Below are 15,983 nucleotides of genomic sequence, written 5' to 3' on the forward strand. Positions count from 1 at the left end.
GAACTAACTATGGTATATGGAAGATCAAAATGGAGACACATCTGAATTACATGGGAAGAGACATATGGGGTATTACAAAGAATGACTATGTTGGTCCTACACAGAGTCAACCTAATCCACCTAACTTGGCTAAAGATCAGGAGAATGATTGCAAAGCAAGAGAAGCACTTTTGAGTGCATTGTCAGATCAACAAATCATGGGATTATCAGACCGATCTACTGCTAAAGCTATTTGGGACAAATTGGAGACATTGAATGAAGGTGATATCACTGTCAAAATTGCAAAACTGGAATGCTTCTGGGTCAGGTATGAAAATCTAAAAATGGAAGAAGATGAAAGGATTTATGCTTTTATGGAAAGAGTTAATGAAATTGTTTTGGGTATACAATGTTGTGGAGGATCCTTAAGTGAAGATAAAATTGTTTCTAAAGTTTAAAGAGCATTGCCATCGGCATACAAAATGAAAGTAACTGCTATTAATGAATTGAGAACAATGCCTAATACATCAGTATCTAGAGGTACCTTGGTTGGAAAACTTTCAGCTTTGAACTTGAGGAATTTGGTCATGTTGCTACAATTAAGACAGATTTAGCTTTCAAAGCATCATCATCATCATCTGAGAAATCTTATTGGAAAGCACTTTATGCAAGAGAAATTGAAGAAATTAGGAGAGAGAATGAAGGATTGGAAGAGCTTGAAGCACTACTTGCAAGGAAAATGCCTAAAGGTCCAGTTGGAAGTAAGTATGAAGGTAAAGCACCATTTAAATGTTTTAACTACAATAAAATTGGTCATATGGCATCTAGGTGTCCTAATGGACATGCAAGATTGAAAGAAGAAGATAAAAGAAAATATAAGCCTAACCCTGAATATCAGAGATATAGATTTAAGAAGAATAGAGACAAATCATGGTACTATGTTAATGGAGTTATTGATGATTCTGATGAGGAATCGACAGACAATGGATGCCCTTTTGTTGCAATAACATAAGATCAACCGTCACCTACTATTCAACCGGTAGAGCAGGCCCTGACAGCTAAAATTGAAGAAAAGGATGAATGGATCATTGATTTTGGATGTTCACATCATATGACTGGTGATAAAAGTAAATTCTTAACCTTTCAGGAATACAATGGAGGTCTAGTAAGATTTGGGGATGACAAAGCTTGTTTGATCAAAGGAAAAGGCACTATATCTTTTGATGGTAAGCACAATACTGACAACATTTATTATGTTGAAGGTATGAAGCATAATCTTTTGAGTGTTGGTCAATTAGTTGAAAAGGGATTTCAGTTACAATTCAAGAATGGTAAATGCAAAATCATGAATAGAACTAGTTTGGAAATTACAACCGGTAATCAAACTAGAGGTAATATCTTTCACTTGAATAACAATGAGATGAAATTGCTCGATTGCACATATTGATGAAAGTTGGTTATGGCATAAGAGACTTTGTCATGTAAATTTTGATTGCATTGTGAAGATCAGTACAACTAAGGCAGTAAGGGATTTACCTAAGATTGTAAAACCTCACAATCCGGTATGTAAGGAATGTCAATTTGGAAAGCAAGTTAGAGCAACTTTTAAGAGTATTCCAGAGAAATCCAATAATGTTCTTGATTTAATTCATACTGATTTATGTGGTCTGGCAAGAACTAGAAGCTTACAAGGAGATAGATATTTTATGCTGATCATTGATGATTATTCTAGAATGTGTTGGGTTACTTTTCTTAGGGAGAAATCAGAAGCTTTTGGGAAATTCAAACTATTCAAGGAAATGGTAGAGAATGAAACCGACAAGAGAATCAAATGTTTAAGATCAGATCAAATAGGTGAATTCATCCAAGGAATTTAATACATTCTATGAAGTGAATGGAATCAGAAGACAATTATCAACACCTAAGACACCCCAGCAAAATGGAGTTGTGGAAAGGAAGAACAAAACTATTTTGGATGCAGCTAGAAGCATGATATCATAAGCAAACCTACCTCATGTGTATTGGAGAGAAGCAATCAATAAAATGGTTTACACATTCAATAGAGTTCACATCAAAGGTGAAACCAGTAAGACCCCTCATGAACTATGGTTTGGTAATACTCCTACTCTTAAATATTTTAGAATATTTGGAAGCAAATGTTATATTAGGAGAGACGATTATATTGGTAAATTTGATCCTAGAAGTGATAAAGGAATATTTCTTAGTTATTCATTTAAGAGCAAGGCATATAGATTTTTTAATCAGAGATTGCAAAAAATCATTGAGAGTGCAAATGTGAAGATTGATGAACAGTTTAGAGGTAATTCAAGGTCTATGGACTCTAGACCGGCAGTTGAGATAATAAGAAATGAACCTACACCAAGTACACCGGTACAGAATGTTGATCCAGTCACACCAACATCATCCGAGAATTCCATAGTGACTGAAGAACAACAACAAGTGAATATACCCAGGTATGTAAGATTGAATCACTCTGAAACTCAGATAATTGAGAATAAGTATCAAGGTGTAATGACTAGAGGAAGACTGGAAAATGAAGAGGTATGTCTAATTTCTCAAATTGAACCAACATCAGTTAATGAGGCATGTCAAGATAAACATTGGATTAAAGCTATGGAAGATGAATTGGAACAAATTGAAAAGAATAACACATGGACATTGGTTCCCCAACCCACAAACAAAAATGTAATTAGAACTAAATGGGTATTCAGAAATAAACTTAATGAAGATGGCAAGGTAATCAAAAACAAAGCAAGATTAGTGTGTAAGGGATATTCACAGAAATAGGGAATTGATTACAATGAAATGTTTGCACCGGTAGCAAGAATTGAGGCAGTCAGACTATTTCTAGCATTTGCAGCACATAAAAACTATAAAGTATATCAAATGGATGTTAAATGTGCATTTCTAAATGGTGATCTTGAAGAGGAAGTTTACATTGAGCAATCTGATGTATTTTATTTGACAAATGACAAAGATATGGTTTGCAGGTTAAGGAAAGCTTTATATGGATTAAAGCAAGCTCCTAGAGCTTGGTATGCTAGATTGGACAAATATCTTTTGAAGCTTGGTTACACTAAAGGTAATGTTGACAACAACTTATATTTCAAAGTGACTAATGATGACATCTTGGTTATTGAAGTTTTTGTTGATGATATTATTTTTGGAGGAGAAGATGGATTGTGTAAAGACTTTTCTAATAAAATGCAGGAAGAATTTGAAATGTCTATGATTGGGGAGATAAAATTATTTTTAGGATTGCAGATTTCATAGACTGATAAAGGTATATTCATATGTCAATCTAAGTACTTGAAGGAACTACTAAATAAATTTGGTATTGAAAATTCTAAACCGATAAGTACTCCTATGACTACAACTGATAAACTATCATTGAAGGATGAATCAACACCTGTTAATCCGACAAGATATAAATCTATGATTGGAGGTTTACTGTATTTGACACAAACAAGACCTAATATTATGAATGCAGTATGTATTGTTTCAAGATTTCAGAGTAATTCTAAGGAAAATCATGAATCAGCAGTGAAAAGGATTTTCTGGTATCTACAAGGCATAACAAATCTTGGTTTATGGTATCCTAAAGATGAAAATTTTGATTTATGTGCATACATAGATGCAAATTGGGCAGGAGATTTAGATGATAGAAAGAGCACCACCAGTGGAGCATTCTTTCTTGGTAGCAGATTGATTTCATGGTTGAGAAAGAAATAGAGTTGTACATCATTATCAACAACAGAATCAAAATATGTTGCAGCAACAACTAATTGTACTCAGGTATTATGGATTAAGCAAATGTGGAAGGACATAAAGGTAAAATGCAAAGAACCTATAATCATTTACTGTAATAATATGGCAGCAATAGATATATCCAAGAATTTGGTATTTCACTCTAAAACTAAACATGTTTCTATCAAATTCAATTTTCTAACAGAGAATGTTGAAGCAAAAGAAGTGAATTTGGTTTATGTGAATACTAAAGAGAAGATTGCAGATATCTTTACTAAACATTTTCCTAAGGAAACTTTTGAATATCTCAGAGAATAACTTGGGGTTATACCCTCACTGGTAGAAACTTAGACAGTTGGAGCATGGCATCAGACCGACAGGAATTAACAGAGAAATCCTTTTCAGCTTTGATGAAAGAGAGCTACTTCTCAGGGGGAGTAGTTGGCTATAACAATTAGTATTTGTAATTAGTTCTATGAACTGATTGTATCTGGTTTTGTATTTCTTTGGCATTTGATGTCAAAGGGGGAGAGATCTATGGAAAAACACATTATCTTTTGGGGAGAGATTATTTCTAGGGGAAGAGATATGATGTATTTTGATTTCTGGTAATTGATCTCTTTGGGAGATTGTTGGTTTTTGGTTTTGGCATTTCTACTTTGGCACTTAGATGGTTTTTCCATCTTGTGTTGCTATCAATGCCAAAGGGGAAGATTGTTGGTATTATGGATGTGTTGCATTGGTTTTGTCATTGATGTCAACACCTGTCAACACTTGTCAACACTTATCAGCATTGGAGATCTTTGGTTATGTTCACCGGTATTTGGTTCACCGACAGGTTATATTGTTCACCGGCACTAAGGATGATCTATTATCATCTAGAGATCACTTGGTTATGTCGAAGACATGGTTTGGACACTTGGTTTTGGTGATTTGGTTATTGGCCTAATCGAGTTTGCATATTTGTTGTTACCGACAAATAGGTCTAGGTTATGGACCGACAAGCGTTATCTATTCCAGATCAGCACGACACATTATGGAGATGATTTATTGATTGGTTATTATTGTAAATGCATTGAGTCGACATGATGCATCGCATATTGATTCACTTGTAAATTGTAATATTCTTAGTGAGCCAACCTACACATTTGGTCTTAGGTTTTGGTATATATGTAAGATCTCATTTGTGAGATTATGTAGAGAAAGTAAAAAAGGATTGTAATAAGGTATATGTGAATATAAGCAGAGCTATACACGCAGACATCATTTGAAGATTAAAGGAATGTATGAAGAAGACAATCAAAGCTTAACCAATACTAAATCCAACATATGAAGATGCTATTTTGAGTAGTACATTATCATTGGATTTAACCATCCAATTGTAGTCAGTGCGACTCTCATCTTGTGATTGAGTAGTGAGCTCTAGGCAGTTGGCCTTTTTGCATGTGCAGACCCCATTTGTACACATACTATCTGCAATAGTATCATCTAATTGTGGGTAAGGTTTCCCACCGTGGTTTTTCCCCTTACAGGGTTTGCACGTACAAATATCCATGTTATGTGTTGTGGATGTTATTTGTCTTTCTGTTTCATGCATTAAACTTTACCGATACTGTTATTAACTATTAAACTATCAACCACCATTAAGTTTGGTTTACCGGTATTATGCATCAAGTTTGATTAAGTTATATTTGGGTTGAAGCTAATAGATAACCGATTCAGCCCCCCCCCCCCCCCCCCCCGCTCTCAGTTTCCTCCAGGTCCTAACATTCTCAGTTTGATTAAGCACCTCTATAACTGTCGGCTTCCCAGACTCAACATGAACCTCTACCTCAAATTGGTTTACAGTCTATACAACTATCAGTTTCTCTGATTCCGGTTGCCTTGTGTTAATTGTCTTGTCCTTTGTAGGCTTCTCAGTTACCGGTTGCTCTGCTTGGGCTGGTATCTCAGTCTCTTGAAAGTCTACTATGTGTGCCAGTATCTTAGAGACCGTGTTGTCTTTGAGATCACCTGCCTTAACCTTTGCAGTCTCTTTGTCCACCACAATATTTATATTTTTTGTATCCACATTCATGGTAAAGAGTATCTCTGACTCCGAGTTAGTATCATCATGAGTTATACCTTCAGTAGCCATATCTGGTGGATTAGCTGTATAAACCAGTGATGTTGAAGTTAATGGAGGGGTGTCCTGAGTCGATGGAGGGATGTTATATGTTACTTTTATAGAAGGAACACCACCTATTTTGCCTTTTCCCTTGTCTTTCAGATATACCTTCAATGTCTTTTCCACTTTTGGTATGTTTCTTTCCTCTTGCTTTTCCTCCTCAACAACAAATATGTCCCATTTATCTGTAGTCTCATCTGCAATTTCCTTAACCCTTCCAGCCATCAGGCTTACTTGTCGGTGCCCAATAACAAATATTGATCGGTTAGCTTCAAATATAAGCTCATCTATCTCTTCCTTAGAATTTATCGGATGTACAACCAAGAGTGCTTCAACTTTAAACTTCTTATCCAGTTCCATCACATATAGCCTTTTAGCTTCTAATCTTAAATATAAATCGTTGGCTAAATCATCAATCACTTCTATCAAAACTTTCTTGTATATATCCAAATGTAGGATAATGCTTTCTTCAATGGTTTGTTTGTCAGAGTCCTTAAAAGAATTATACCATTTATTTACATTTTTCAGATTACCTTCTTGTGTAATCTCATTCAGTAGATCATCCAGTGTAGGGGTAACCGATGTCTGTTTCTTCTTTGGTGTAAGCTTCTTCTGTGGTTCCGTAACTGCATGTTGCTTCTTCCTTAGTGTCCTTGTTTTCTTAGGAGGAGGAGAAGGTACCAATGGGGTTTTCCTTTTCCTTTCCACTCTCTTAAACTCAACAGCCTTTCCACTATCAGTATCAGAAGATGTTACAACAGGTGAAACATGTGCTTCCGGTTGTAGTCCTTTAAGCTCACTAGCTGATATACCATTGATGTTCATGATATTTTCCTTAATTTCACTGGCCTTCTTAGAGGCATCTTTGATAAACTTGCCTCTTTTCTTCCTTTCTTTCTGCATAGATACATTACTTGCAATAGTTTCTGCATTACCAGATATTCCTTCGGATGGCTCCCTAGGTGCATCAAGTAGGGCTTTTGCATATGTTTCCAGAATAGGTAGGTATACCTCATAACCCATCTTAGTAACCCAAACAGTTCTAGGGCTTACTGCTTCCATCCAAGTCTCATCTCATTTAATGAAAAACATATTTGCTTGTCATATTTATCAACTATGCTCTGCGATAATCTCTCTCTTGCTCTCATCTTAGTTTGAAATTTTTTGAAGTAATCTACAATGTTCTTATCACAGTCAGTGCCCATACTGGTGAAAGCTTCCTATATTTGTTTTCCTACCGGGATGTCATAACCAAAATCCTTGTGACTTATGTCGGGTATCTCTTTGGTAAAGTATAGCATCAAGCATACTAGAAGGTTCCCAAAACGGAAAGTACCTTTCTTATCTCCCTTAATCTTCTTCAAATTGTCAATTAGTTCATCCTTAAGCCATTCACAAACATCTATCTTAGCATTATTGTTCACCATTTCATATGCACTGTGAATACAAAGGCTAGAAACCAAATTCAATCTATTGGCATGTGTTGCTTTATATCCAAGTATCATACTAATATATCTCACATTTGTATCCTTAAAATCATTGACTATAAGTGACCTACTATCAGATGTGGCTCCAGTTAACTCCATAACTCCCTTGTTAGGTATTTTCTTGGTTTTATCAGGCCTACTACCGGTTGAAGGTAAACCAATGACTTCCTTAATTGCTTCCTTGGTTATCTTGCAAACAAATTCTAACCATATGAACTCTCCATGGACTCTACTTAATACAAGTCGTACAACTTCCTTTGGAAATTCGGGAATGTTCAGAATTTCTACAAAACCTAAGTCTTCCACAATCTTATGTTCAGGTTTAATTGCACCTTGTTCATCGGTAATAACCTCATTAAATATTTTCTTCAAATCCTTAGTCCCTAGGTTTTGTATGTTGCAATGTATGTAGATTCTAGGGTCTTCTGCAAATTCTACACCCTTCGGAATTTTCAAAAAAGCTCCGACAGAATCATCCTGCTTTGCAATCTCGGGGATAATCTTAAACATGGGTCTAGGGTGTTTGACGTTTTCAACAATGGTAGGTTTTGCAATAAACTCAGGAATAGAAGATGAGGTTGCCATTTTGATAAATACCTCTTTACTGAAGTTCTCTGAATGCCTAAAAATCACTTCGTAGCTTCGCCTTAGGATTCCCTTGCTCAGTTTCACGCTCTCTGATTGTTTGAATGCTTGGTGAGTCGAAATGAGGGATTTTACGGTCCTTTATAGCTAAAAAGGTTCTTAAAACCCGCATTAAATGCTCACCGGTTAAGTGAAAACTTAACACATCTGCCGATAAAGCAGAAATGTATCTTCTCACCATCAACCGAGGGTAGAATGCATGATTTTCAACTTGCTGCAGTACCCCTTAAGGATTATTCCTCAATTGGATGAATAATCTCCTATCGATGGAGGGTTACTCTGTTCTACCAGTGCAGAGATAGATTCATCAACTTTCTGATCACTCTTCTTAATCCATTGTTTTGAAAATTCTTGCTTTACTTCATCTACCTTTTCTTTGCCCTTCAAACTAGATCCTTTATTGTTTGTCGGTATAGTCTTGCTTCTACAAAATTTTGCAATATGTCCAATCTTGTTACATGCATAACAAGTTACATTATTCCTCTGGATAGCTTTTCCATATCCTTGACCAGTTTGTGATCTGCATTGATTAGATAAATGCCCAAATCTACCACAAACATAGCATTTCACATTCATTCTGCAATTTTCTGAATTATGACTAACTTTGTTGCATTTGGAACATTGACCAGTGGGTGAGTTTGTATTCTGATTATTTCTAAATCTACACTGATTTTCTCTATGACCACATTTGTTGCAATTGAAACATTTCCCATTAAATTTATAGGCATTAGGTTGTCTTACCGGTTTGTTCTGATCTTGATTATTTGCAGTACCGAAACTTTCTCCATGTTCAAATCCAAGTCCATTTGTATCTCCATCAGGTTTTTGTCTTTTCAGCATGTCATCAAGCCTTTCTGAACTTTTCTTGAATTTGTCTTTGTGTTCATTTGCAGTGACCAACTCATTTTCTAGAATTTCAACTTGTCTTGTAAGCTCCTCCTTATCACATTGCATGTGAATCGGATTTGTCTTTAGCATATCATTTTCATGACCAAGTCTCAGATTTTCATTTCCTGCATCATTAAGTCTCCTAGTCAAGTCTTCTTCATTCTTCTTCCTATATTCAATATCCTTACATAACCTCATAGTCATATCTTGCATTTCATTCTTCATATTAGTGTTCTCTTGCCTTAAATTATTTGCAATGTCTCTAAGAGTTTCCTTTTCATCATCATCATTCTGCATCTTCTCATGAAGTTCCTTTCTCTTATTTTGTGCTATAACCAGGTTCTCCTGAAATCCTTTAATGAATTCCTTAGTAGTCCTCAGATCATCTTCAAGTTTGATATTCTTAAATTTTTCTGCATCAAAATCTTCAAGATCTCCTTCCAACTGTTTTCTTAAGTTCTCCATCTGTACCGGTTTCAGAATCTTCCTCAAGCTGTTAGGATTTTGCAAATAGAGGACCAGGCTCTGATAGAAATTGTTAGATTCGATGACAGTCCCAAAGACACTGAGAGGGGGGGGGGGTGAATTAGTGTCTAACCGGTTGAATGAATATTTAAACTTATTTATAACTTTGCAACCCAAAACAGTGTACTGGTAAATAAGAATAAATGCAGTAAACACAAATAACAGAGACAACATAGAAACACACCATAACACAAGATATTTTAATGAGGAAACCCGGTGTGGGAAAAACCTTGATGGGATTTGTGACCCACAATATTTACTCACTGGCCAATGAATAAATACTACTTACAATAAAGGGGCCTGCACATGCAGGGAGGCCAACAACCTAGAGCTCATTGCTCAAAGAAGAGTCTCACTGACTACAAAATGGATAATTAAATCCAATACAATGTACTACTCAAAACAACATCTCTAATGCCAGGTTCAGTACCGGTTTAAGCTCAGATAGATACCTTAACCAAAAAACCTTCGCTGCCACTAAAACAATTATCTTCTACCATACATTCCTATTTTTTTATTTCCTTAAAATGACCTATTAGATCTCATACATATATGAGTCTTTACAATATACCATGTCAGCTTACAAAAGATAATTATATTAAAATAAACAAAAGTTCATCCCATGTCGGCTTGAGTGTCGATATGCTTTGTTGCCAATGTAATCTGAATGCCAGTGTAAGCGCCTGTTGGTGTCGGTGTCTATCGGTGCATGTAGAAACCTATTGCCAGTTGGTTGCCATCAATGACAACATCAACTATTCTCATTAGATTGTAGAATGCCAACACATCAAGGTATCAACTTCAATTGCAAGCATTCAATTTCATATCTACCCTTTCCCTCAAAAGGAAAGAATCTTGCTACAATTCAATTCTATTTCCATTTCAATTATCATTTCAATTTCAAGATTAATTCCTAAACTGGGGTTTGATCCAAGGCAAACCCCTTTTTACAACTCTTTTTCTCTCTTTTTGTGTGCAAGAAATTGATTTAGGAGTTGCGATCGAAGATTATAACAAAATAGATTATGACAAATAGGTTCAACTTTTACAGGAGCACAAAATGGAGGATTGGGGCTATCTACCACCTTGGTCCCATTAATTTTGCTCGACCTTCCGATAGTGGATCCTGTGCATCTCCCTGATCAAGAAAAGATTCCATTTGCCTATCCAAAAGTTACAAGACCAGGACAACCTACCACAATGGTCACAACAATTCAGCCTAGATTTTCAACTACAGGTTCTAACTCACTCCCTCTTCTCAGATCTTTGTTTGTATCTTTGTTTGAAAATTTGGAACACTCTGTTATTACTATTTTACTCCAATTATCTGTTGATTTTCCCTTAACTTATCAATTCAAATCAAATTTCAACTCTAAAATGGGAGACAAACAAATAGTTGTAACTCTAATAAGTATTTTATCCCTTTTCGGTAATTGAATTGTGGCTAGGTCTATTGAATTTACCCTTGTTTTAAATGTGTTGGTTAATGTGATGAGATTAGTGGTTTTATTATATTAATTGGTGAAACCCTAATTTTTCCTACAAAACATGTGGAAAATCCAAATTGGGAAAAACCACAATGAGAACTATCGCACTTTATGATAAAGAAGTCACAATGTTTAGGCTAGAGGCTAAGGAGCACATTTCCCTTGAGATTGCTTGTAAAACTAAGGTGCACAACCTTAGGGAAAGATAAAATAAGGACTTGCAAACACTGAAGATCACTTCTTCAGGGCAAGATACAAACTTGTGATAGATTAACATCAAGAGGATTGAACTGCAAAGAACCACATCCACTGAAATGCAGATCACGATTCACTATTCAAAACACATCAAAAAATGTCATTAATGTTCTGTTATACTTCTAAAGCTTTGTACTACTTCACATTCACTTGTTACAATACATACAACTTATCTCTATTTTCCCGCAATGATTCCATCCTTTATATACTATACACAACCTCAACAACATCAATTAGGTTGGCCTAATTAGATGTAAGATGCAAATACAAAATAGTCAGCCCAAAAACAATCTCCAATGTATCGTGGAATGCAAAATAAGATGTGTGAGGCATCACATCATGGTGGCACACTTTCCTATTCATCCCCAACCATCACCCATGGATTCGCAGGAACCAAAACATAATAGGTTGGGTGTAAAAGATAAAGAGATTAAGGTACAACAATACAACTAACTCCAAATATGATGTAGATGACCAAAGACACCGATAGATTTCCAAGGTAACATTAACAAATATCTACAACACTAAATAATTGAGTCAAACCACCAAAATAATAGTAGACATGGGAGTGCAACACATTCCTATATATTGACACTAGAATAGTCACACATGACTGAATACCATTGGCGGATCTCACAAATCAATACCAAAGCTCTAGAAACTTCATGATACATCTTTATAATCATTCTGAAGCATTCACAAGTAGACTGCACACCTTCGCATGATCATAGAGCTAACCCACTATTACTGCATTAAACTAGACCACATCCAGACTAAAGAATGTTACCAAGTTACACATCTAGATCAACAAGTTTCACATCAATGACAACAAGAACTCATTTTTGCAATGAGAAGAACATGAAAAATACACCAAGTGTGTGAAAAATGAGCTCAATTACAAGTTATAGGGTCACTCTTTTTTTTTTGAAGAAGGAAAAAATAAAACCTTTTAAAAACCAAATTAAACTCACAAACCACTAACTCCCAAAAGCCCCAAATATAAAATCACTCAAATAGGTTTAATTCAAATGCATATATGACATAAGGCACATTATAATATTAAATTGCAACTACAATGCTCGATACCACTAATATGACTATTATAGTGACAAAAATATGCAAATGGCAACTTATGCTCATACAATCTTTATTGTCTTCTCACAATACGTAGTAGGGTAACCAGTCATTACCTCCATGGCAACTTGGAGGTGTAATCACATGAATTAGAGATGAATCATCCTAATTAGGAATGATGGCTTAGGCTAGGAAACATGCTTGGTCTTGTGCTATCTCCTGCAACCATTGTTGGGGATATGAGAATGCTTAGACCTGTGGAGCCAGGTGGAGTCGATTCCTTGCACTTGCATCAATCACTTATCAACACCTGTGTGTGTGTGTGTGTGTGTGTGTGTGTGTGTGTGTGTGTGTGTGTGTGTGTGTGTGTAACATAATTTAACTAGAAGAATCATCAATCACTCTCTAATCGAGGTCACATAGAAAACATGGTTAGTAGCATCATATCTCATCTAAACATTACATCATCAAAGTATCATCAAGTAGTCACAACATAATCAATATAATCAAACCGTTCTCATATTATAATCCAGACATCATCATATATCATCATGCCACATCATTGTAGAGTCATCATGTATATATGATCGTCACTGAAACTATCTATATAACCTACTATCCACATCATCAGTGATATGATATCATATGAAGAAAAAAATCTAATTGTAAGTAGGATGTACCACATGGGTGCCAATACAAAAGAATAATATACACATAGTCATTAAACAAAGCATATACACAGTTTAGCTTGGATCAAAATAATTAAATGACATAATGCCAATGCGAGAGACAATACAATTTAGTAATATTCTTTATAATGAAATTTAAATATTTTTAATAATTACTAATTGTTGATTAATTATTTTATTGGTAACTTGAGATTTTAAGTCCGACACAATTCAAATGAGGTCACAATCAAGGGACATCATCCCTCGCATGAACACACAACAATTCAAACCTACAAGCACGATAAACTAATAGGGGCATAGAGCCTATGAGCACATCAACCCAACAAGAGTATGTAGCACAAACATGAACACCAACAACATATATTTTGATGTTCAAACCCACGAGTACATTAAATTATCACCAATTGAAGTTTGAATCTTAGTGATCACAACAACAACACTTAACGATCACACTTTGAGATGAATCCCTGATTATTAATTACTCTATTATTATTTGTTAATTTTTTTAAAATAAATTACTTCTTAATAAATATCAATATTAATTTTTAAAATATAATAATAATAATTTATTATTAATAGATTTATTTTTGAAACCTAAAAATCATTTTTTCAACTATTAGTAATATGAAGAGTATAATGTATTTTACCCAATCTTTTGTAAGTTTTATAAGCTGCCTCTTTCTTGGTTTTCCTCACCCAACACATGGGGGACTAGGAAATCCTGCAGAAAAATTTTCAGATACAAATAAAATAGTTCCAAATGGTATAACAGGGTTGTGAAATGAGAACGGCAAGGACAAATCCATTAATGAAACCAGAAAGGTACGGTTTAACAGGGTTGTGAAATCATTTCTTTTTTACAGAGATAGATTGTTAATGCATTTTGTCCAACTCAATGATTCTTCTCTCCCCACACACAGGTAACCCACCTGGACATAACATGTGAAATGTTCCACAGCCTGTTTGTAAAGCCTGCAGAGATAATTTAATAAAATCTAACATGTTCAGGAGTTTCAGAACTTATTGTGGGCATAGTGGAAAAGTTGGAACCTTATCCTTCGTGTAAAAGAAAGGTTTATGGGAAATCTGGATGGGGGGCTTGAATGAGAGGAAATCTGACAAGATTTCTTTTATCACCGTCAAGATAGTTATCATTTCTAGTAATCTCTCCGCATATGTACCCATGTGAAAACTGCAAAAGCATTTATGAAAGTACTAGAGGATGTTGCCCACCACTTTCCCTTACTCCCCATTACATTTTCCTTCATTTTTACTATAAAAATGTATCATTGAGAGAACAACATTGTTCAGGGACCTCTCTATATTCGCCTTTAGCAGCCAAGAAAAGAAGCCAGCACTCTAGAATGGCAAAATTCAGCAAGTACCTTACAGTTTTGCTGATTTTAGTACTGTTTGCAGTATGGATCCATGACTGTGAGGTCAGCAAATCTATAAACCCAATCTAATGAATTCAATCTATCTATGCTTTAATGGTCTTCTTTATCCATGTTATTGTATGTTATGAATGCAGGGATTCAACAACGATGTTGACTCTCATCAACTGTCTAAATCACACAATGTAAGTACAGTCATAATCATGGGTATCTACTGTGCATAAATCTAGGCAACTAAATTAGCTAAGGGGGATATGTTTGTCATTTGGGTATAAGCCTCGTAACTATTCGTTTGGTGTGTATGCAGGCACCTTATTTAAGGCTTCATCGCTCAGGTCAGGCTTATATACAGTCATTGATATCTTTATGCATTTGAATGTATCGTGCTTCTGGATTCAATTGCATAGCATTTATTTAAATTGACGTTTCCAATCATACTTCATTATCTATTTTTAATATCAATTCTTTTTGTTTTAATCGACTAGTTTAATACGAGTAATCTTTCATTACCCATCTTATATAAGGATTTGAATGATTCTATGGAATCATGGTATGTTAGCATGAAAGAAGCAGTAAAGTTAGAACTAAAATCTAATCAACTTGATTGTTATTGTTTCAAAATTTCAGTAATCTAACTCTATTGTTGAGAAGATGGTTTTTCTAGATCTTTTGATTAAGAAACCTCAATTTTGTGTGAATAGAATGTCCCTCTCAATGCAAAAGGAGATGCTCAAAGACAAGGAAGACAGCATGCATGGATTTTTGTCAATATTGCTGCAAGAAGTGTCTGTGTGTTCCGCCAGGGACTTATGGGAATAAGGAAGTTTGTCCTTGCTATAATAACTGGAAGACCAAGGAAGGAGGGCCCAAATGCCCTTAGATAGAGACAGCTCTAGCATATATGTGTTTTTGTTTCCTTCTAAAGACTATTAGCAATGCCAAAGACTTAATGGAGGCAGGCAGTCAGACATTTAACTGAGTTTGATAGAGTGTATCTCACTTCTTGTGCCTTTCTATGATAAATAATGGAGCTATTATGTTTCTAATTTTTGCCCTAATCTAGTTTTTTTGCACATTAAGGTAATAACATTGAAGAAACTATTATATTGAGATTGTGTAGGGAAAAAATTTCTTGTATTGCTCACAATGAGATTCAATTATTTAAGTTCATTACTTCAACTTCAAAATTAGTTTGCATTATTATTCGAACACGAGGAAATATTGGAGGGTATTTGTGCTTTGCCATTATACAATTATTGTAATTGAACATCCAAAAGTTCCCTCATTGAAATCTACATTTGAAATTTTCATTACATTGGATTAGATTACTTATAAAATTGTATTGTATGAAGATAAATGCACATATATCTATTGATTTAAATAATTAAACTTGTTGTACATGCCCTGCCAAGGTGACCACAATATTTAAAAGGTGTAAAATTAAAAGATACAAATTTAATTATTTTTAAAAATATTTTTTTAATAAAATTATGTAATTATATTTAAAATGTAAGAGTAATATTGTATTATTTATTTTCTTTTTTATGTTTATTTTATTTTGTAAGTTTTTTAATAATGTTTATGTCATCATGTTTTTCTCATAGAATATTGTTCAAATCACAAAG

General features: G+C 34.7%; 1 protein-coding gene across 1 annotated transcript; it reads left to right on the forward strand.

The window, feature by feature from the left end:
- Nucleotides 1-14,282: 14,282 nt before the first annotated feature.
- LOC131042261 (gibberellin-regulated protein 6) lies at nucleotides 14,283-15,396 on the forward strand. Its single transcript, XM_057975601.2, has 4 exons — nucleotides 14,283-14,403; nucleotides 14,496-14,543; nucleotides 14,666-14,693; nucleotides 15,060-15,396. Exons 1-4 carry the CDS (start codon nucleotides 14,329-14,331, stop codon nucleotides 15,236-15,238), a joined length of 330 nt encoding a protein of 109 aa, XP_057831584.2. The 5' UTR covers nucleotides 14,283-14,328; the 3' UTR covers nucleotides 15,239-15,396.
- The last annotated feature ends 587 nt before the right edge of the window (nucleotides 15,397-15,983 follow it).

The sequence above is a fragment of the Cryptomeria japonica genome, chromosome 1, assembly GCF_030272615.1.
Source record: "Cryptomeria japonica chromosome 1, Sugi_1.0, whole genome shotgun sequence".
In the NCBI taxonomy this organism is placed as follows: domain Eukaryota; kingdom Viridiplantae; phylum Streptophyta; class Pinopsida; order Cupressales; family Cupressaceae; genus Cryptomeria; species Cryptomeria japonica.